This window comes from Falco cherrug, chromosome 10 (genome assembly GCF_023634085.1).
Source record: "Falco cherrug isolate bFalChe1 chromosome 10, bFalChe1.pri, whole genome shotgun sequence".
Lineage (NCBI taxonomy): Eukaryota > Metazoa > Chordata > Aves > Falconiformes > Falconidae > Falco > Falco cherrug.
The window spans coordinates 26,502,648-26,526,630 of NC_073706.1; the positions used below are offsets into that span (position 1 = coordinate 26,502,648).

Below are 23,983 nucleotides of genomic sequence, written 5' to 3' on the forward strand. Positions count from 1 at the left end.
TGTAAATAGCTGTTACAGGGGGTGCTGCTGTGGGTGAGGGGGGACCTGTAAGCCCAATTCATGGTCTTCTGATCACGATCAGACATGCGGGCAGATGCTGCTTCTTTCGGGATGTGGAATGTGGCTTTGGACCACATCTTCAGTCACTTAGGATGAAGTAGGGGCTTGAATGGTGCAAAGTGCTGCCTGTGTCCTGATTCTTTCCTCAAATTAACTTGTGATTTGTCATGATGGCAGCAGCCCAGACTGTTAATTAATGTGTGCCAACGGGCTTGCATAGCTGTGAGCCTCTGACTTCTGTACAGAGAGCGGTAGCAGCGTAAAGCTCATTCTCATGATTACGAGGATTTTATTATTTTTTTTCCCAGAATAATACAGAGTCTCATTTGAAAAGAAAAGACCTTCTTTCCCCCGCTGCCCTGCAGCCATCTTACCGTATAGGAAACCCAGGCAGCTGAAGGCGGTTCAGTACGGTGCACAGAGTGCCTGCCTTCATGGAGCTTGTTGGCTCGGCTCTGCTCAGTTCAGAGAGCCAAGTCCTTAGGACAACACATTCCTGTCACTTGACTCTTGCTGTTGTAGAGCCAGGGCCATCATGGCTCAACCTCCAGATACTGCCGGACGGTGCAAGTAAACAGCAGTGTCACCAACGACGACCACCTTCCAAGGTGCTGTGCTTCATGCAAAGGACTGCGTGGATTAGGGGATGATCATGATGCCTATGAGACTTTCTGCTTGCTTTACAAGTTAATACTGAGTTTAAAAGACATCTAGTTAAAGACAGACATATTCAAGTTTGCTGGAAGCATCGGTTAATAACTCGTCTAGCAACTTGTCTGATCCTCGTGGTGGAAGAGGAGTTGTCACCTCCTCTGCACCAGCAGGAATTACCTTCAATCAGGCTTGTCATTGTGCTCGAGCAGGTCTGGAAAACTTCAGAGAAATTTGATTCAGGATTTTCCTCGGTGCACATGAGTACAGCAGTTGTAGGAGATGGCTCCCAAGGAAATTCCTTTCCTCCTGCTATGTATGTGTCACCAAGTGAACGAACAGGCATGGGCTTTGTGCTGCATTTCCCTCTGTCCTTCTGGTACGTGGCAACCAACACGCTAACCCTTGGAAGGAAGCTCTTGGTTATTATATTCATTTGTGATTATAACCAGTAACAGCTGTACTTCTTAGTGAAAAAGAGCTGTGTCTTCTGAGCTTTAATACTCGTTAAAAACAGGCACAGGTGCTTAACTGCTAAATTTTTCAATTAATGCTTTGTATTTTCCCCCATATTCTAAGACCTTTATAGTATGCTTAGAAAACAACTAAATGATCCAGAAACATTTCTGGTCAGAGTGGGATTCTTTTTACTCCCTGATGTAGGAAATTATGGAGGATACCAAAAGTTGGCAGCATTGCATTTAGTTCTTCCCCACTTTGGTCTGTCACTTATTTTTCAGCAGAAGCCTCACAGGTACCTTTCCTCTCTGCAGCCCATCAGTTTTTCTCCTTAGGTACTCCAAGCTTTCAAGCTACCTTCCATAGAATTAATCTTCTCATCTCCCAGTTCCTGGTTCATTGTATTTCACTGCTGTCTTCTCTTGATACTTCTTGTTTTTTTTCTTCCATTCTCTCATTCCCTGGCTGCTCCACCTTTTCCAGGGGCTGCTCCACACCAGCAGCCCCTCTGTGGAAGCGTGTGGTGTGGGACCCTGCCCCATGCCCTTCAGCCCAGGCTGCTAGAATCTGTACTCCCTCCATCCTGACCTGCAACAAGCTCAGTTTTCAGTTATTGCCAATTACTATTCCCACTTGTCTTTCTTGAAGGTGTTTTTTTAATTTTTAAAGCAGTATTACTTGTGGGGTAACTCCCCCCTTGTACAATGAGTTAACATGACATGCACAGTAGTTAACGTGTTATGATGTGTTTTTCAACAGGTTTCTTTCAAAGCCTTGAATCTTAACTATTTCAGGTAGTACTTTGATCATCAACTATAAGAAAGGTAACGCAGAATGCATAGTAAGTCATCTTCTAAAATAGATGCATGTCAATCATTTCAGTGGAAAAGAGCATCTGACCATTTCAGGCATAAAGCTAGTCTGTGCCCATTGCGTTCAGGAGCAGTATTTCTCAGGTGAGGACAGTGTCCTTTGCTGGATGCCTAGAAGTTGTACATACACTCCATTTCCAAGTGGAACATCTCCTTGAAATGCAGGTGTGTCAGACGTGTAAAAAAACTGATACACTGGAAGCAGCAAGTGGGAAGGATTTTTATCTAGTTGCTTAATGAGAATATGCAAAAAAACCCCATCAAACTTCTGTACGTGAGCAAAGCACTCCTACTAATTTTCCTGTTTTAGAACGACAATATTACATTTGGGATTTGAGTGGGTTGAGGAGGTGATGACAGCCATTCTCCCCAGCTCTTCGTTTCTGTGACCAAACTTTAAAACTTTGCTTATATAGGTCACTTCAGAGGTTTATGTATGGCTTTCTCTGAGAGACAGAGAGAACAGTATCAAGCACTCAGTGTTGGGTTTCTTCCCTATGTAAGATGTAGTTGTTGAACTACGGTGCTCTGAGGGTTGTTCGTTTTGCCATTCTAAAAATGAAATCACAGGCTTTTAACTGTGGATCACATTTTGAAAATTGGAGGTAAATTATTTCCCATGTTTTTTGTTTATTTTTTTTTTTTCTTCCTCAGATTCGTTACATTTCACAGACTCAAGGTTTGCCAGGAGAGCAGTTGTTAAGCATGGGAACGAAAACTGCAAGGTTTTTCTGTAGAGAAACGGATGCACCGTATTCTAGCTGGAGATTAAAGGTAAACAGTATAATGTAGTAGAAAACGTATTATTTTGCGAGCAGAGAAACCAGGGGCCAAGATTCACTACAATACCATTGCTTCCTTTCTGCATCTCCAGTGTTTTTTATCAGTCCCTGCTCTGTATCCCTTCCAATTGTCCCGTTCCCCAAAAGCAGTGCTCCAAGCTCATGCCCGCCTTCCCCCCGCCGGCTGGCGCAGCTGCTGGGCTGCACCGTGGCCAGTGCTGGCTGCGAGTTGCAGAAAAGAAGTTTCCTATCTCCAGAGGTACTAAATGAGGTGTGGTGGTTGGTTTTTTTTTAATGTTTTTTTTTTTGTTTGTTTCCTTGCTCAGTTACTACTTTTCACTTCACTTTAGAGAATTTGACTCTGAGACCCAAACTGCTCTTTTAAAACTGGCTTCAGGAGTTCCTAGGAGGGAAAGGAGATTAAGATAGAACGTGACTGTATACAGCTTGTTTTGTTCATTCAGATCTTCTGCTAAAACAGACTTTGGCTGAAAGCTGCAATACAACGAAAGCAGGCAATTTTTTTTTTTTTTTTTAAAAAAGTAGTTTTATGGGCTGCAACACCTTGCTTCCCTCTAAGCAACGTTATTGTATGGTAACCATAGGCAGAGCTTAAACTTCCTATGCAAATATATTTTTTTTGATTTTTCTTTAAATTGTCTTCCTGGTGCATCTTCACCAAATTTACGGCAGACTCGGGGAGTCGGGAAGCAACTACAGTTGGCATAAAACTTGTGCAGGAACGAACAGCTGAGGAGCTCAAAGCACAACTTGCGTAACCCTCCCCAGTTACTTGGTAAATCCCCGGCGCGCGTGGTGCTGAGCAGCCGGGGCCAGTGCTGCCCTGCTGTAGGGCTGCGGGGTCGGGTTATGTAAGGATTCTCCAATTACACCGTCCTGATTATTCCAGTATTCTGGGTTTTCGGGCAGTTGATCATTAGGTGACAGTTTACATCTGGCTTCTCTGTATCGGAGAACATGAACGAGTTCTCGATGCAAACAGCCCTCCCCGTTTTCAGAAGCTGTTACCATGCAGAGGTTCATTCTCTGGCATCAGACTGCTGTTTTGGGGGAAGAAAGGAGTTTTGGTATGGACCTTTTGTCATTACAATTTTTCTCAAAGTTAATTTTGGAAACTTTTCTGTAATCTGTATCTTTAAAAGTGTTTTTTCCCCTGTAGTCCTGCTTTGCCTCATGCCACACCAGCCTACTGGTGCTGTCTGTGTTGAAGATGGAAAATTGTAACAGGAGGTGGTATTCCAGCTCATAAGTCACTGATGGGTGATCACATTCATTCTCTAGGATTTAATTGTGTATTTTGTATTGCAATATTTAAAATATGCCAGCTGTTGTGTACGTGGAGGAATAAAAGTATGAAAATAACAAAAGTGAAAGCAAAGAGAAATCCAACAGAGACAGCCTGCATTTTGTTTCCTTTTTTTACAGCAGTGTTGCTGCTGTTTGGAGTTAAATGTCTGAGTTTGAGGAAATGAGTGAAATACAAGTAATAGAAAACCTGTGATACATAAACATATAAGCATGTGAGAGAGTTTCATTAAACAACTCTTTGCTAGGCTTGTAATCCAGTACTGTGCTCAGTCAGACGTGAGATTTAGTAGGTTTTGTATTTTGGTTTAGAAAATGGAAGTAGTCTGCAAAGCAGCATACAAATATACAATTGCAATTTTTAATATTCTTTTTTAAAACAGGGGGTTTAGGCCAATAAATATGTAAGGTTACTTTGTAGTTCTGAGTGATCTTTATTGTCAACTTCTAAACTCAGCTTTCCTTTTCTTTTTTTTGAGACATTGGAAGAGCACGAGGCAGAGACAGGTATGAAGTCTAAAGAGGCCAGGAAGTATATTTTCAACAGTTTGGATGATATAGCGCACGTGAGTATTAAAGCACTCTTCATTTGCAAAAGGAACGTGTGGGAATGACTGGTGATTTCAGTAGTTTTGAAATAAACATCTTTTAGAATATTATTTATCATGTGTCAGTCATATCCATTCTTCTCTGTATATGTTGCTCTGAGGAAAATGTCTAGCTGCGTCAGCCCTTTGTGCTTCCTCTAAAGATCTTCCTTTGTCATTGCTTGTGCATGACAAGTTACGTATTTGTCCATGTGGTGGGAGAACCCTTTAATTTTCTGTATAATGCATACTTTCTCTTTTACCTTATCTGCCATTCTGGGTAAAAAAAGAACACGTGGATCCTGCTATCTTAACTATACAATTTCCAGTATAATTCTGCTGTCTTAACAATATAATTCTCAGTATAATTCTTTTTTTTTTCCTTTTTTTTTAAACACGACTGTTTCCTCACTTTTCTTTATAACTCCCTAGTCAATAACAAAACGAAATTTTTCATTCTCTTCCATATCCTAAAAAAAGAATCAAATCTTTTTGCAAGATTGGCATTAATACCTGTTTGAAATTGTGTTTTGAAGATAACTTCTGTAGTTTAAATTAGTCCATATAAAGATCTTTATCCCAAATTTTACTACTTAAATTCCAAGTCCCAAACTGGAATAAAGCTTTCAGGGGATTTTAGCTGGGGAGGGTGCAAGGGGGGAGTAGTGTGTGTGCAGAAAAAAGTCACCGATTCCAGGCCAACCGTACTGGGATAAGCTAGCAAATTCATCATGCCTCACATGATAAAATCATTGAATATTACTATTTTATAGCAGAAAGCAGTATTGGAAAGAGTTAAACTAATATGCGTGTCTACTGCCTGACTGTTCTGTTCAATGCCAGGTGAACATGGTGATGGATTTGGAGGGAAGTGACCTGTTGGCAGAGAAGGCAGATAGGAGGGAATTTGTCAGTCTGTTGAAGAAAATGTTGCTCATCGATGCTGATTTACGAATCACTCCAGCTGAGACCCTGAACCATTCTTTCGTTACCATGAAGCACCTCCTTGATTTTCCTCATAGCAACCAGTATGTAACACACAAAAACATAGTTATTTTTTTTAAATCTCTGTTGTAGTGATTCGTGTGTATAATAGTGTTGTTTCTTCTGCTATCAGACAGAAGGATCTTTTGGCATTTTTGTAACATCTTAGTTCTTTCAAGTGCTTGCAATATTAGATACATCTGTTTGGTCAAGGAAACTGAACATCTGTGTGTTTTTCTGAAAAGTAATGTCTAGAGCAAGAGATTTCTGAGTTATTGTTTTTATACTTGGCTGTTAAAATTCCAGCAGTGCAGAAATTTGGGCTTGATTTTTGGAAGTATGAAGAGCCTTAGTTTCTGTCGGTCACCGACAGCTAGGGTAGGCATTCCCTCTTGAGTTGAACATCTGGGACATCTTTTGTGCATTGGTTAATGTGGAATATATTGAATGTTTTCTTGCAGTTCTGGACTTGTGTATTTCACTGTGGATTTCCTAAGGGGCAAACATTTCACTGAAAGAAAGAGCTTTCCATCCATTTAGTTTACTATCCCTCCTGCTTGTATGCAGTTGTTAGAAAATGATGTTAGTTGCAAGGAGCAGGAAACAGGATTTTTTTTTTTTTTTTGTATTTTAAAATGTGCGTTACAAAGGCTTGATGTGAAAATATTAATAGTAGGAGTTTTTCTACTTCTGTGTATGATGCCATCCTGTGAAACCAGGAGATGTGGGCTTTGGGCTTTTTTATCTTATTCTGGGGAATTGTTTTATTCATTGAACAACATGAAATTCTAATTAAAGCAATTTATTTTCTGGTTTTGATAGAGTGAAGTCCTGTTTTCATATCATGGATATTTGCAAATGCAGATCAAATTTGTATGACTTAAGTAATCGCAATAAAACATCACTTATGAGACCAGTTGCCTCAGGCAATGCAGCTAACCTGACCGCGAGCTTTACCAAAATTGGTCCAGTAAGAAGTCAGGTAAATTTTTTTTTTTTTCTTTTTAAAATTATAAATTCAGTTAATGCAGTTTCTCTAATTAATTTCATAACTGAAGAAAAGTGCATCCACTAAGTGACAAAATCTTCTGCCTTTTACTGTCATTTTCCCCCCAGTGTTTTCTGAAACAAACCGTTTAGAATTCAGCAAGTTTCAAAATTAAGTTCCAAACCGGGACTGCCGCAGCAAGCCTTGCTGTATCCCAGTGCCCTCCAGTGGCCAAACGGGACCGCTTCCTCTGAAATGCATTTGAAATTGTAATTTTCCTAAATTCTTGCCGTTGTTCGTTATTTAAGCTGGAGGGAGAAGTGTGTGAGAGGTCCAGATTCACAGTTCTAACGTTGTCTGGATTAAATCTGTTCCCATAGGCATTAACTGCATCTGCCCATTCAGTTTTGCACCAAGGGATACCGCTGCAGGCAGGAAGTGCTCAGTTTGGTTGTGGTGATGTTTTCCAACAGGCATTGATTATATGTCCTCCAACTATTCAAGGTACGTTTAACTGTAATTGTTACAGTTCCTAAAATAGGAACGTTACTGTCTGCCTGATAGCAGTATTTAATTTTCCTCATTATATCCATGTGAGCTATATATTTAAAAGAGCTTAATTGTGTCATTAAAAAATCAGCATGTTAGTCAGATCCAGATACATTGCTCCTATTTGAAAGAAATAGCAAATCAGCATCAGCAGAAAATCATTTAAGCAATACAGAGTCCATCTGCGTATACGGATATATATACACAGATACACATATTGAATAAAAGAGAGGGACACTATGTGAAAGCTGAAGCAAAAGAGTATTCCAAAATAAAGTTTGAGAGGAAACAAAGCTGAAGGGAGTATCAGCCTTTTTTGGTGTTACATTCTTTTTTCTTTTTTGATGGTCATATGTAAGGGTTTGATTGATTGTTCTTTTTTGTAGTTTTGGTTGTTTTTTTCGGGTTTGGGGTTTTTTTTGGTTTGTTCTCCCTCACCGTTTTTTGCCCCAACTACATCCCAAGGGTATCCTAGGAAAAAGGATAAGAAAATACAACAGTTCTTTTGATAAATCTGCCTGGATAATAAAGTTGGTTTTTTTTCGTTAACTTCCAAACAAATAGTTAAGTAAACATCTGGAAATTTGGGGCTTCTTTTAAGGATGTAGCTGCCCTGTGTACACAGTGTCACATTTACTGTCCTGTGGTTATGATGAAACAGGACAGCTGGACAGAACTGCCGCAGCTTTCTGATGGCTGAAAAGCACATAACTAAATCTTTGAGAGTTTTTATTGCATCATGCTGCGAGGAGGAAAGGGCAGCTTGGCTGAACTCTCGTGTATTATAAAGGATGAGATTGATTTAAGCATACAATTTTGTATTTCTCGAAAGAAATAACTGGCTGAGGGTTCAGTTCTCGGAAACATTTGGAAGGCTGTGAGGTGGAGATGCTAGCACAGGAGTATTTCTGCAGTATAGATAACAACCAAATGAGCATATGCATCTCTAGAAGGGTACGTGGTAATACAGCTGACCCCTGTTTCCCTAAACAAATGCATTTGCATCATGAAAGGTAGGTAGTAGTATTTTTTGGAAAAGTCTTTAAAACTTCATTTAGATCTCGGAACATACCAAGCAAAACTTTTTCTGTTTATAATGGGCTGCTCGGGGAGGAGCTGATGAAAAAACAGCCTTTCTTACCCTAGCAATAGTCGTTTATGAGGAGGGGAAGATAGTTTATGTTGTTTGCTTATTAACTTAGCTTGGTTATAGCCTTCACCACCAAAGATGCAGTTTTTCAGTCTTGGTAATGTTCAGTGTCATGTTAAGATCAGATCTTGAAATGACGGTGTTTATAGGAAATAAGTTTTTTAAAGAATGAATTTCAAACTCCTACTTGGTTCTCCTTCTGCGTTTTAAAGTTCTAGAAGTCCCACTGGAGTCACTCTGGAAAAAAACCCAAAACACTTGTAAGCTAAACTTGCCCAGGAAGTCTTCATCTATTTAGATAAAGACAAATACCGCAGACTTCATCGGTAATGTTATTTGTGGCTGCTGCATCAATCTTGGGTTCCAGAGACTTAAGAAAGCTCCAGGTGTTCACCCTGCAGAGTGTCAGAGGCTGTATGAGCTAAATATATAGCTTCACCCAGGTTTCCTTCTGCAGACTTAGAATGGTTAGGTAATTTCTTACTTAATTTTATATATATACTTTACACAATTACATACTCCATATTTTAAAAACCCTACTGTTTTCATTATACTCAGATGAATAAAGAAAGTGATTATTGAAAAGGAAACAGTACGGGCAAATACTTTTATCTGTGATCTGTATACTGTATTCTTAGTATGCTGATAAATTTCTAAATGTAAATTCTACTACAGCTTGAATGAAGGGAATATATTGTTTTCATCACATAGGTTACAAGTTGAGTTGCTGGCACAGAGGGAAAGGGTTATTAATGGTATCTGGCACTGCTTCAAGGTTCCCTGCTCGGCTGCTCTGTTGAATATCTGAAGTGCTAACGCTCGCTACTTCTGGCAGAGTTAAGATGTTGCTGCTCTAGATGGATGTGTGGAAAAAAAAAAAGTCAATAGCTTTTCAGAATTAAAAGCTTTGGACTGCATGGTTATAACTTAGTATTGTGTTATCACATGAGATAATTACGTCAGATGAAGATACTCTTTCATCCTTTATTGTAAAGATTTTAAAAACACTCACACACGCTTTTAAACTTTAGTAGTTCTTTAGTAGTTACCTCTGAAACCCATTGCTTAGCCTTTGACTAAAGCACAAGATGCAAAGTGCAGTTGGAAGATGAAATTAGTGTATTTGTCTAGCCAGTATTTTCGTCTAGCATAGCTGTTCTGTTGCAATATCTGTTGAAAAAAATAATTCCTTTCTTATTTTAGTTGAACATGACTATGTAAAAAATTATCATTGGTAATAAACATTGCAGCATTGCTATACATCTCTTAGTTTCCTGTGGCAATAATGAAATCTGTACAGGGCACAAGATGCATCTTTGTCCTATTAGGCCGTTGTATATTGTAGTATTCCAACAGTGCTGTGGTTTACATTATTTTGATGAAGGGATGAATAGGATTATGGATTCTACCACAAATATTTGATGGCATACACAGAAAATTTTACATTGTTTCCTGCAAAGGAGATGGTAACAAATAGGGGTATTAGACATGTGGCATTGCCAGCTATAAAAGCTAAGAGGAACGGGTTTTAGCTAGCTGGAAATCCAGAGCACACGAGATGTGCAGGAGTCGATTGTGAGAAGCTTTGAAACTCTGGTCTGTTGACTTTTCTCTGCGTCCTTTCAAATACTTCTAATGTAGCTTGTGATAAAAGTAAATGCTTAGTTTTGCAGAACTTTCTGCCAAAGTCATTCTGCTTTCTAGTAGTCTGTGTCCAAAGAGCGGATATTGGCAGTTCTTTCTGGAAATTACAGCAGCAAATATTTGTGTAGATAAGTAATGGCGCACAAAATCTTTTAGGTGTTTTTAAAATTTGGCTTGAAGGTCTAAATTATGGAATTAGATCATAAACACATCAAGAAAAAATAGGAAAGCGTTATGAAATTATCCTTTGTTTTCATTTTACGCAGAAAATGTATGCAAGACTGGTGTGTTGCTTAAAGCTTGGGCATGTTTTTTTCTCCCTGCTAGGAATTCCTACAAACCATAGTAAACCCACCAGTTTCTCCCTGAGGGTGGATAATGCAGTTCCACTGGTGACCCAAGCCCACGCAATTCAGCCACTACAGATTCGAGCAGGGATCCTTTCTCAGGTTGGCTTACTTTCAAAGTAAAATCTTATTTGTTTTATTATTAGTTAGTAAATATTTTTGCCCTGTAGAGTTCTGTTGCAGTGCCTCTTCCGTTTTGCGCTGAGCTACAAGCGGCTAATTTAAGTTCAGCCGTTCCCTGTGTCACGAAATCTTCTCTGCTTCCCAACAGACGTGGTCGAATCAGACGCAGCAAATATTGGTTCCTGCGTGGCAGCAAGTAGCGCCGGTGGCAGCTCCTGCAACATCTCTGGCCTCTGATCCTGTGGCTGGCCCACAGAGGCTTGGAGACTGGGGGTAAGTCGGCAGATTTTTGTGCAGCACCTGAATGGTTTAACAGGATGATTTAACGAGAGCGATGGATGCTGATGCAGCTGACTTGCAATATAAAACTTCCTTTACTTTTCCTCAGGAAGATGATTACCCAGGGCACCCATTACAATTCAGTGATACCGCACCCGCTTTTAACACATCAGATAACCCTGTCTGCCCCTCAGCCGATCAGCGTGGGCATTGCACATGTTGTCTGGCCTCAGCCTGCAGCTACCAAGAGGAACAAACTGTGTCAGAACAGGTTGGTAGAATACTTCTAATATTCAAATAGAGTGTGTCTGCAGTTGCTGTTCAGTGGGCAGGGGAATAGCCTGTAAAAGTGGCATGTTTGTTAGTAACACTTGTACTTAAACAATCTTTTGGGAAAATTTATCCTCTCTGCCCTAAGTTTTCAATGTTACTTTGGTAACACATACTAGATGGAAAAAATATTTACAATAGTTAAGAGGTTTTAGTTCCTGTTGGTTAGTATGTGCCCATCATGATAACAAAGTTCTCTTTATAGCCTTTGGGAAGGTATAAGAGTGTATTGAGGTTGCTCTAATGAGATTTTCCTAAGTTTACGTGCATGAGGATCTATCGGGTTTAGGCAACTAAAAATAAAGAGATCCTACATAACAGGGTTGCAGTATGCCTTACCATCGTCTTAAGAATAGACTTGCTTTCACTGGTAGCCAAAAATACTTTAGCTGCTTGGTAGAGAAACTGTGGCCCACTGCCATACAAAGTATTTGCAAAGGTGTGGGACGCTTGATAAAGGGGAAAGCCAGGGTTGCGAAAGGTGATGTCAGCAGTCGCGTATTAAGCAAGGATTTAATCTGGAGGCTACCAGCTTTTGTTCTCGGGGAGGATCTTTGCAGGAAGTCTGGCCAGGTTTTGTTTGCTTGGGTTTTTTTTGCACAAATGAGATTTTAGTTTCCTTTTTTCCTTTATAAGAAAATGGGATTTTCAATCTATTGTATTCAGTGTTGTTGAAAATTTTAGTCTTAGATACTATGTATTTTGGATTTTGTTAATTAATGTCTGAAATCATCTATGCCGAGTGTTTATGACTGTGTTTACTCTTTTATGTTTTTCTTCGTATTCATTTAGGACGTTGGTGTTTTACCCTGTATCGCTTGCTTTGGTTTTGTTGAAAATAGTAGTTTTCAGGTCTGCTGGTAGAGAGTCGCTAAATGTCAAACGGTGTGTTTTCTTCACAGGAGCAATGTGTTACAGAATACCAATATCCAAAATACAACCTTTCTATCTCCAAAGATACTTAACCTGAAGGCTGTAAAGAGAATAAGTTGTATAGAAGCACAGGACAATCTTAACTCAGAAGGACAGGAAAGTAACTGTTGCGAAGCATCGGTCAGGCTGGACCCTGATTCATCTCTTTCAACCAAACAACGCCAGGCAATCTTCATTGCCGGTTCCCCTAGCCCAGCAGTCAGCGTGATCACCATCAGCAGTGACACAGATGAAGATGACATAGGACAAACGCATTCCCTGAGAGAGTAAGAATCGGTGTTTACTTATATCAAGGTTTTACTTAAACATAGCTGTCTTAGCGTAGCTAAGTGTTTGTTGAATCTGAGTCAAAAAAAGACAAATGCCTTTCTTATCAAATTTCACTAAGAAGTTAACTCTGTAGCAGTGTATTATTTGAAAGTGAAAAATACTTTAAAAAGTCTGCCTCATTAGCCTGTATACATTAGGCATTTCCAAAGCAGAATATTTTTAGGTCCAACATATTACTTTTTGTCTTTGTACTGTCATACCCTGTTTGTTTGTGAAGATGAGTCTTCTGGCTTTGTATAATCAATGTTACCATTCTAGCAGTAGCATCCAGTAGATAACATTACATATCTATGGATAAAAAATACTTCTCTAATGGTATGAAAAGATATGCATTGGGATATAAAAGCAGATACTGAGTATGGTCCCCCAAAGGATTTTTTTTTTTTTTTCACAAAGCTATCAAAGCAGCGGCTATCTTTTTAAATGGGGACTTAAAAGTTTAATGTTTGTTCGAATTATTTTTTTTTTTTTTTTTTTACTTCTAATGATTCTGAACTGGAGGAACTTGTATTTTAAGTTTAAACTTTGTCAGAAGTTTCAAGGTTCTGAACTGTTGTAGTAAAATCTTTCATCTACTTGGTTTAGTAATGACTTAGTAAAAAATTTATTCATTTAGTAGGTTTTAAAAAATGCTTATTTAGTCTAGAATTTCCGAAGGAACACTGAAAAGGTTTAAAGTCTGTTTTAGATGTAAAAGAAGCAGGGAATTGGGTATTAATGTACATTCAAGGGGCCTTATTCTAATATTTGACCCTTTTTTATTCTGTAATTACACCTAAGTTGGTGGTGTACGAAAGAACGAATGAGAGACGGTGTGTTTGCTCATTTTCTTTTTGTGTGTAGGTGTAAAGGTAGCCTGGACTGTGAAGCTTGCCAGAACACCCTGAACATCGACCGCGTGTGCTCCCTCAGCAGTCCGGACAGCACACTGAGTACCAGCTCCTCGGGACAGTCTAGTCCATCTCCTTGCAAGAGATCCAACAGGTAAAAAGTTGTGCTCCTTTCAATAAAAACATCCTGGTATATAGCAGACTCAGTTTATACTAAAAAATGCAAAAGTTCTGTTACGTTGCCATCTGCTGAGGCTAAATGATGTATTTAAAAATTAATTTACTGGCCTACAGTTGCACAGCATAGACTGTTCTTTTATCGTTCCTAACAGATCCGTCTAGCTAACACTGGAAGTTTTCATAATAGTGAATGAATGCTGTTTACATGGAAAATATAAACATGTTGCACACAACTTTCAAACAAAAATCTTCCAAGGCTGTAAAATCAAGCAAGCCACAGTAGGATGTGACAGAAAGTTACCAGATTAATTTTTGCACCCTCTTGTTCTCCCATTGTGTGTCTTGTGTTGTAAACTTTAATGACATTGATGCCTTTTTTTCTTCTATCAAACATAAGCCTCACTTATGTGAACACTGTTCGTATGAGCAGCTTTTAAATATTTTAATCTTCGCTGCTTGCTGTGTAGCTTAAGCCTTCATTTTTGCACATTAGTCAAAATTCACTCTTACAAAAATATTCAACGTAAAGCTGAACTGTTTTATGGCATTTTTTTTCTGCAGTACCTGAGAACTTCTGTGTGTCGCCATCAAATACAGACCTGTGACACAGTCAGAATTTCCCACTGGCTTGGGATGTTCTGGCTGGGACACCTGCCGATGGCTTTTCCTCTTATTTCAGTCCCTGCCCTTCTGGTGCTAATATGTTGAAATTTTAATTGTAGCTACTTGTGGCACTTCTACAAATCAGGTTCCTGGATATGAGTTCCTGAACCAAGAAATATTTGAGATATGTGGTTGCTGGTATTGGTGAGAAGTTTGGTTTAATATGATTTACCCAATATCCCATAGAAATTTTGTGACCTAGGGATGCAGTTAGTTTTTTTTCAAGCAACCTGAAGCTGCCATAGGCTTGACCAATTCTTTCATTTTTATTCTACAGTTCACTTCCTATTTTCTGTAGAATAGCTTTCTATATAGAAGACGGTGATTCAAACTCAGAGCAGTTTTGTTGTGCAAAATGAGTAAAATTTGAAGTCTTGATGAAAAAAAAAAAAAAGGTTCGTTTCAAGTAATTAAAGATTCCATCACAACATGTATTGACAAGGCAATGGAACTGCTGGTCTGTGCAGGCAGTTTTATATGCTTTAAATTTTGGGCAGCCTGATTTAATGATACTTTTAATGGATAATTTATCTATATAAATTATTTTGTTAATATAAACACAATCCTTTTTCTATAAAAAAAAAAACCCAACAAAAAAAAACCCAAACCAACAAACCCAACCAAAACCAAAAACCACCCCAAAAACTTGTGCATGAACAGCTTTGACATCCATTTGGTATCCTGTAGGGCCTGAAATCTTTAGTGACCAAATCTCTGCGGCACTGGACACTGAATACACTGAAAGGTGGGGTGCGTTGTTATTCTTTGTGCTGTCCAGGGCTGGGAAGGTGTATTGTTAAGGACAAGACGTGTATCATACGGTGAGTGCTAGGACAAGAGGAAAAGTTTTGTTTACTCAAGATGCAGCTTGGTGTTATGCTTAATCCAGCCACATGGTTTTTTTGGGTGGATTAGTTTTCTATTAAGTTACTAAACTGATTCAACTCATTCTGCAGACACAACTGCTAGATCCAATAGCAGAAGTACAGTCATGTAGCACATGGATAGACTTTTCATTTTTTTGAGATTAACTTGATGTGGAAGATAATACCAGACAAATTTCTGCCATTTCTGAGACTTTGACGATATTAAAATAAAAAGTTGCTGGAGTTATAGAGATGGACCAAACCAGGTAGATTTCCCTCATCCTGTTTTCAAGTGTTTGTCACTTCTAACAGTAAAACAAGAAAATAACTAGACGCATTTGAGGAATTTAAATTCAAATGGGTAAATTTTAGTAAAGATTTAGGTAACAAGACATGTTTTATACTGGGAGGCATCAGGTATTCTTACCAGTTGATAGTTAACACTGTCAGTCCTGCTTATGCTTTTATTTAATATCAGAACATTCAAAACTTCAGACAAGTTTTTATAAAGACTGCTTGATTTTAGTGTTTTCACTGAATTGCAAGGAACTGACCTGTAATACAGTTCCCCTCTGTGAGTCAACTTTATGTCGATAGCAGAGGAGCACGTCAGATTCAGGTTTCACTAGCATTTAACTTACATTGTCGCACAATTAGTAACTTGAATCAAAAGTTAAGAATATAGAAATACAATTAATTGCTCAGTTGCTGGCACAGTTATCACTGTTTGTTACTTAATAAACTATTCAGAATTACCTAGCTCTCTTGACTGAGACTTCAGGTTTTTGTGCTGGTCCTCGTAGTGTCAAAGTACTTTTCATAAAAATATAGATGTTATAAATGGTTTTATTTGTATTGTCTTAATTTATTTACCATGCTATAAGGACATGTTACATTAGCTATAAAATCACCAAAGGACTTAACCATATGTTTAGGGGTTAGTGAATTCACTGCCGTTTCTTGCATGTGTTGAATGTGTATTCCACCAGGTTTTGATATAAACTGGGGTTTTCATGTTTTTCTAGCTGATAGAAATTCTTAATTCTCATGTCCATCCTCCCTAACTGGGAACTTTGGTGGCATCTACACTTAATTATTCATCACCCCCATACCATTCATTTTAGGTCCGTTCAGTGAAGGATGCATCAAGCCATCTATATAATCCATACCTGGCACAGTCCCTGTTAGAGGACTAGTTAAATTTCTTTTTTGTTATTAGCGATGTGTCTGTGATGTACCTTTTGCTTGTGTAACAGTGAATACGTAAATGAGATGAATGTATTTGCTGGCTGTATACCTCATTGTAGATGAGTTTCCCAGGTTGTTTACTATTTGCTGCCTAAAAGTTAATTCGGTTTTGGTTCCACTGATTGAACTCTGGTCTTGCTTCTGGCAGCATTTACCATCTTCTCAGCCTTTTCTTCTTCGGATATGAGCATGGAGCTTCAATAAATGTTAGCAAAGGCTATTATTATGATGATGATGAGCTGGTTTCTCCACTGCTCCCTTCCAGCTGCTTTGGTGAAAGCAGTGGTTGAATAAATGAGTTTGCACCACTTGGATTTCACAGAGCACAAATGCCAAAATAGCTGCTGTGTAAACAGAGGGTTGCATTTGTCTCTTTAATCTACAGCTGTAAAAAAAAAAAATTAAAAAAAAGTCTGTCGGTCACGTGCAGGCAGTTGTCTCTGGAGCAGCTTCAGAGAGACCCAGTTTTTCAGTAGATAAGGTCTAGTGTAGCTGCTGGTGGTTGATATGAGGATGAGAGGGAGCTCCTGCGGCTGTGCAGGCTGCTTCCTCAGCACGCTCTATCCCATCCTGACTTTCCCAGGCCCCAGGGATGGCTTTTTGCCGACTGTGGGATGTGGCTGATGTCTAGAAGGAAATTAGATTGGTATGTTCTCATTTCCTAGCATAGTAACCATCAAGAGACCTTTTATGTTTTGATTCAGGAAGAAACAAAATAACCTTTTATTTGACCGAATAATCTAAATTTTGGGTGGCTTGTAAGTACAAGATTATTTAAAAAGTAATCACAAAGTGGGTGCAAGTCGGGTTACACATCTAAGTCTTTATGTAGAAGTTATCTCCTTGCTCTGAGCCTTGCAATTTATGGATAGAATGAGTTCAAATATTGACCTGCCATCCAAATGTCTGTCTTCGTACAATTAAAATGTAACATTTTAATCCACCTTTGAGTAGCTTCACTTCCATAAATTTTGTGAGGTAATCTAATAAAACGCATCTGTTTTGTGAAAATGTATGTGTTTCCATGTAAATACTTTCTATTTTTTTGATAGTATGTCAGATGATGAACAGGAAAGTGGATGCGATACAGTGGATGGTTCCCCAGCCTCGGACTCTTCAGGACACGACAGCCCATTTGTGGAAAATAGCTTCGTAGCTAATACCAATAAAAATAAGGAAACAAGAGCATCCGTTAATCCTGAAGCCAAATCAGCTGTTTGCACTGTAGTGGTACCACCAATGAGGCTTGAAAACAGGTTACATCTCGATGAACAGATGGTGAATACAGGTAAGTTCAGGTGGATTTTTTCTTTCTATACCATCAGATAAGAATAGGAATTTGAATATTTATTCAATAGCCATGCATATGAAGATTTCGACCTACTTGTATAACTGCTCATCTGTAATAAATGCTTCTAAATTTTGGTATCTTTTGACTTTAATTAGTGGATTATTTGATTATTTCTTCCTGTATGCTGAAGCAAATGAAACTCTGTCTAACTTCTGTTAGAAGAGAACAGTGACAACAAAAACATAACATTGTTCATTTATATCTTGGAAGATGCTGCGTGCCAGCCACTGAAAAAGGGCCGGTCTGTCCTGGGAAGAATAAACCAGTCTTCTATTGTAGGAAACCGTCAGCAAAAACTGACATCAGCATTCCATCAGCAACATATAAACTTCAGTCAGGTATGTGTACTTACTCACATCTAAGTAGTATTTTTCTGTCTTGAGGTTCCAAACATGCTGAATGCTCACAATTTCAATTGCTGTCAATGGCAACTGCAGGTTTTCAGCAGCTTGATTACAGAAGTGTTCAAATCTTGAAAAATGGATTTCAACTTACTGGGCAAGTCATAAGTATCTTTCACTTTCGGTCATTTTCTTAAAGCAGCTGACTTTAGTTTTAAAAACGATAGAAAAGCCTCACTGGGGAAATTATCAGTGCCTACACAAAATCAAAGCAGGAAACAAAATGAAAAATACATTAGCAATTTTTTTTCCCTGCATCCCGATGCTAAAGTTCTCGTCGTGTGCGGTTAAAAAATATAGCTATATTTCAGCCTTGTTCTGTTAGCAGTGTGCATGAAAATGCTTGGAATTGGAGTATCCAAGGATGAGGTAGAGCTTAGCCAGCCCAACTGTTTCTTACCTTTGCTGCCAGGTAGTGAAGCTGCGGGGGGAAGAGGTTGTGATGGTAGTTCAACACAGTGTTGGCAGATACCCAAAACTGATTTAAAAGCTACTTTTATTGTTACCCAACAACACAGTAAATGTGTCTGCTGTGACTGAGAACTGAAGTTGACATATGACATCAAGTTTAAGCCCCTTTTAATTAATTAATTTAGAGCTGTAGCTGCGTCGAGCTTTTGGTTAGATACTTGGAGGTATATTTAATCTAAGAGCAGTACCTGTTTGTGTAAGTCTTGCAGAGTAACTTCAAATATTAAATTTAAAGTTAAATACTTAAATGCCAAGCATGCTTTGTGTAGATAAGAGGATTTACCATTAATGACTTGAATAGTTTATGTTGAAAGAAACATTTGGGTGGGTGACACAGTCTCCCCTTCTGCACAATTATGCAGAAGGACTGCTTTAATTAATTCTAATCAAACCTTAATATGATCAGCATAGTATTAATTTTTAATCTCTTCAATGACTGCAGCTCCTCAGCCTCTTGGCAGAAAGTGTAGAACGTTGTTTTCATTACAAAAATTTATGCTGATCCTTCCTTCTTTGGTAGATGCCCTATGTAGTTTGTAGTCTGCCTCATTTAAGAGGAGTAATTGATTTTTAGTCCTTCTCTTTATAACTGTTAACGATTGCCACATCTTCCTGTGATCATAGCCCTAGACTTCTGTTTGCCTAGTTGTCTCAGATATTTTCAATCCGTTTATTATTTTTTCTGCTCTCCTCTAAAATTTCTCTCCTATTTGTCCTCTTTGTGCCTCATTATGGTGCCCAAACTGAATGCAGCACTTCCAATTGATGCCAAGCCAGTGCTGAGTAGAGTGGAATAAGCACCTTGCTCATGTGATACATGGTATTTCTGTTAAAACAGCCCAGCATGGCATTTTATCTTTTTTCTTTTTTTTAATTTTTTTTGCAAGAGCATTAAAATAACTTGTGTTCTGTTTACCATCTCTTATTGTCAGATTTCCTGTCTGTGCTACTATCTAAATAGCTACTATTATTTTTTTTGTTTAAGCATTTAATTATTCCTGTCTCTATATTTCTCTCGATTTTTAAGTTGACTAGTTTTAGTGCATTATTCCATTTTTCAAACTTTTTTTTTTTTTTTTATACTCGGAAATATTAAGACCTGCCTGTTTCTATGTGTGGACAGGTTCAGCACTTTGGATCTGGCCCGCAGGAGTGGAATGGAAACTATGCTCATCGGAGGCAGCAGGCTTACATCCCAGCCAGCGTTGCTGGTCACGCTTTCTCCCTTCCGCAAGGAAGTCCCAATCACACTACCGTGCACGCGCATCTCTCTGGAAGCACCCACCTCGGAGGACAGCCTGCTATTCTTCCGTACCCGTCGCCGGCACCCCTTAGTACTGCTGCACCTGTTGCCCACCTCCTTGCCTCGCCGTGTACCTCAAGACCATTGTTACAACACCCAACGTACAATCTCTCTCATCCCAGTGGTATAGTACACCAAGTTCCAGTTGGCATAAATCCCCGTCTCTTACCTTCCCCAACCATTCATCAGACTCAGTACAAACCAATTTTTCCACCGCATTCGTACATTGCAGCATCTCCTGCTTTCACAGGATTTCCATTGAGTCCAACAAAACTCAGCCAGTATCCATTCATGTGAGAACTCAAACACGGTATATTGAGGAAGCTCAATGATACAGAAGTTTGATTTAAGAAGAAACATGGTATTTATTAAATATTAGCCATGGCACAACAGGAAAATTATTTTTTTGAATCATGTAGACTTGGGTGCAATTTAAACAACTCTGAGCTTTAAAAAAACTCACTTTTAATGTGTTTTGCACATTTGGTATAACTTGTCTTTGGTCATGTTATCTTCTTATATAGTAACTTTAGACAGGTGACTTATGGGAGCAGAAATCTGGTTTTGCTCCTGCTATTTTTTATAAAATTGCCTTCTAACTAGTGCAAGACACGTCTACATTTGGGAAGCCATTCAGTGTACAGAACTAGAGCAACAGATGCACATGTGTCAGCAGTACAGTGTGGAAGTAACTTGTTTGTATTGCGTATCTTGGTGTTTAAATGTTGAGTCACTTATCTAAAAGTTGAGCTGTTGTTCTTCACATTGCATGTGTCTTTTGCATGGGAAAAAAAAAAAAAAGCCTAAACATTGCTCTTAAATGTTGTTGTCCTAATAATCTCAGCTGCATTGTAAACTGTTCCCACACATAGTGCCTTAAATATTTGAGGTTGTTAATGTTATTACTTATATATAAATGTTGAGGACTGCAGCACTTAAAATTCAGATCTGCTGATTTTTTGATAGTGTAATACTCATTTTGGGGTTTGTGTGGTATGATTTTAGTATTGGGTGTGTTTTCCTTATCGAGAGGGCAGCATGTTTTGCTGTAGCCGAATTTTGCTGTCTTATTTTTCCCCCAGAACGGTCTAGCTTCAAGACAAGACTTTAGCAGTGTTTAAGAAGAGTTGATTCAGTAGCTATTGAGTAGTGACACACAACACGGTATTTCATACTGGTAAATTGAACTGCAATACAACCTAAGTAGTTTTATTTTAAAAGTGCTTGTCTAATTGGAAATAATAAAATGTTTAGAGGTGCGATAGGCATGACTGATTAGCTAATGAAAGAAAAAGCCAAGTGCTCATTGATCCATGATGTGGTTTCATCTTAGCTTGAGCAAACCATGCAGTATTTAATAACTAGTAGCAGAATATTTACTATTGAAGCTTGAAAAGATGTGAGTTCTTTGTGTGCAATCTTTCATTTATGCATGGGAGAGATTTTAGTCTTTTTACATTATAGTATTTGTTTTAGCCTGTTGCGGGTGTTTGTTTATTTAATACATTCCGTCAGGGACGTAAATTACATGCTTTTTGCATTTTTTTTTTCCTTAGGAAGCGTGTCTTTTCGTTTTTTGTTTTGTTCAAATGAAGTTGCTTTTGCAGCACCAAAGACTTAATCATCCATTTCCTATAAAAGGTAGCTACTTTTTCATAGACCTCAAGTATACTGTAGTGTAGAGATGGGATTTACAGAAGGTATTAAGCTGAGGCTGTGTTTTAGCTTATGGGCAAGTAATAAATCGTATCATTTATCTTGAATGTATCATAGATAAGCTGCTATATAATGATTGCCACTTCAGATAGCTGTGAAATTAGGTGATTAACTAGTTCTTTCTTAGCCTTCTAATTTCTGTACAAGTCTAATTACATGAAATAGAAGCCGGGTTTTGGGTTTGTTTGTTGTTTTCTTTTTTTTTTTAATTTGTTTTCATGTTTGAAGTGTCGTAACTACTATACTGTAAATGATGGAAGATGATTGCATATGTTTTTTTGGGGTGTGTTATTTGCATCAGTATTTTATCTCCATTAACTTTGAGCTCATCACTGCATATAAGTGGATGTATTGATGTAACTTAATTTTTTTATGTTTTCATATTGGCATTGTGTAGACACTTAAGCTGCATCTTGCAGGCTTGACTTAACTTTTTTTAAAACAAAATCTGGAATACAATCCTTGCAATGTTGACTGGAATAAGAGCGCAAAGCATTTGAGTTGAACTCTGTCAATAAGCTAATAACTGGTAATCTTTTTCTTTACTCCACTAACACAAGCAGTGTTTTATTTAATGAATGTCTGAATGAAATAAATGTGCCTACATTTGATTTATTTTTTAAGTAATAACTAAAATACAACAGTATTAGATCATAAAAAATAATAAAAATACCAGCAGTACATTTTTATTCACACTGAAAATTAAGAAACCTAACTTTTCCCAAAAGTTTCAGTGTTTTTAGTAATTAACTCTATGCATTTTGTACAAGTGTGTGTATATAAAGTATACATTAGCAACTAGGAGTATCCTGATGAATTTGAAATCTTATCACAAGACATATATAGAGTCTAAATAAGGGGAGTCAAGAAAATGCTCAAATTGGATATCCACCTGACCACTTCAGACTTGTGCTATATGGTCCAGCAGATAGTTTTCTGTTCACCCCCTTGCGTTGGGAAGCGATGTTTTTTTGGTGCTCACGCCATTGCAGGCAATGGACACACCAAGAATCACCGATGCAAGTGGAGTAAATGAATTTTGTATTGTGATAACAAAAGAAAAATACTGCATTTTTTTTCTGGGGCCAGGGGGATCTTCATAGGTCTAATGTATTTACTGTACTTTCTTTTTACTGTGCTTAAGGTTTTAAGCTAACGTGCTTGTTAAATTGACACAATTATCTGTATATCACAACAGTGTCCTATTGTATGCAGGAAAAAGTTGCTGTAAGTGCACCCCAAGTTAGATCTGCTGCTCTTTCTATGTATTGTAACTTTGGAAATGTCTGCATTTCAAAGCACAGAGTATTTGGGATCCTGCCACAGCTTAAATTCAATATACCAGGTGACTTTTTCCCCCCCCTCCTGCAATACACTCTGAGAGAACGGACTCTTGCCGCCGCAAGTGTCCGGGGCCCATCTGCAGAATAAAAAGCTTTCAGGGCGAGGGCCTTTTCTGTGAAAAAAGTCATCCTCTGAGAAGCATTTATAGACGTTACCGTTTTAATGCCTTTTTTAAATAAAACACTGCATGACTATGGAATTGCATATCTGCATATTACTTTAATTTGCAAGATTTTATATGAGTTTTCTTGTGTTCAGTTTTTAACTTTACTTCAGGGTGTTTTATTGGTCAAATATGCTACTGTATTAACTTTTTTGGTTTTAATTTTTAAATTTTCTGGTTTTACTGCTAATGAACTTGGTTTGTGTTAAGTAAAAGTTAAATCACACTGCAAGCTGTAGGAAGACTTGTTCTAGAAATACCCAGTGATAGAGACTTGATTAATAAGTTTGAACTGTTACTGTTTAACAATTCGTAGACTTGTGGCTTTTTTTTTTTGCTTTGGATTTCTATGCTACACTAGTTCGCCATGTAGCAATTGCACTGTGCAATATTACAATATGAGGACTGGGAAAATTTTTTATGGATGTAATGTCTCTTACAGTTTGCGATAGTATTTCTTTCTAGTTCTCAGTGATTTAAATGTGACCAAGCCTTCTGTACTTTGTCACAAAAAGCGGGTTTTCCAGGTGACTATTTTGGTGAGTGTCAAAATAAGAATTTATGGTGTATTACTGTCAAGATTCACTTTGAATTAAAATATATATTGCAGCAGATGACTTCTGGTGGCTTTCATTTTTTTGGCTGTGTTACATCAAGGCTGGGTTAAGGCAAACATGATGAAGATATTCAGGGAGTGCTCTAAAATTCTGATAGGATCGTTTGAAAGCTGCTCTTTCTGAAATTTTATGGTTTTTTTAACTTTCAAGGCTTCTTTAGGAGGATCTTGAGATTCTGCCTTTGGTGCAGCCAAACCTTGAAGGTTCTTTGGTCTGGATGTCCCACTTTTACAACCTTAGGAAAAGGTTATCTGGCCCAGATACCAGCAGATGCGTTGCTAATGCTGAGGTTCGTACGGAGCCTCTGGCAACTGTTGCTTGGGCAGCAGGAGGGGGCTCGTGCTGCCGCAGGTCATAAATATAAGAGACTGAAATGACAGTGCAAGAGATTTTTTGATACCAAAATATTTCAGAATGGACAGAAAGCTTTACTTTG

At 38.2% G+C, this 23,983-nt stretch overlaps 1 protein-coding gene across 4 annotated transcripts in view; it reads left to right on the forward strand.

The window, feature by feature from the left end:
- Positions 1–23,544, forward strand: part of HIPK3 (homeodomain interacting protein kinase 3) — a 113,667-nt gene extending 90,123 nt beyond the window's left edge. For all 4 annotated transcript variants that reach the window (XM_027810433.2, XM_055721694.1, XM_005442717.4 and 1 more), the window contains exons 4-16: positions 2,697–2,816; positions 4,630–4,716; positions 5,581–5,765; positions 6,544–6,703; positions 7,090–7,213; positions 10,380–10,501; positions 10,671–10,795; positions 10,911–11,072; positions 12,034–12,330; positions 13,238–13,378; positions 17,234–17,469; positions 17,743–17,870; positions 19,528–23,544. In XM_027810433.2, the coding sequence (XP_027666234.2) occupies positions 2,697–2,816; positions 4,630–4,716; positions 5,581–5,765; positions 6,544–6,703; positions 7,090–7,213; positions 10,380–10,501; positions 10,671–10,795; positions 10,911–11,072; positions 12,034–12,330; positions 13,238–13,378; positions 17,234–17,469; positions 17,743–17,870; positions 19,528–20,004 (2,364 nt within the window). In that variant the 3' untranslated portion in view covers positions 20,005–23,544. The remainder of the gene's footprint in view (positions 1–2,696; positions 2,817–4,629; positions 4,717–5,580; positions 5,766–6,543; positions 6,704–7,089; positions 7,214–10,379; positions 10,502–10,670; positions 10,796–10,910; positions 11,073–12,033; positions 12,331–13,237; positions 13,379–17,233; positions 17,470–17,742; positions 17,871–19,527) is intronic.
- The last annotated feature ends 439 nt before the right edge of the window (positions 23,545–23,983 follow it).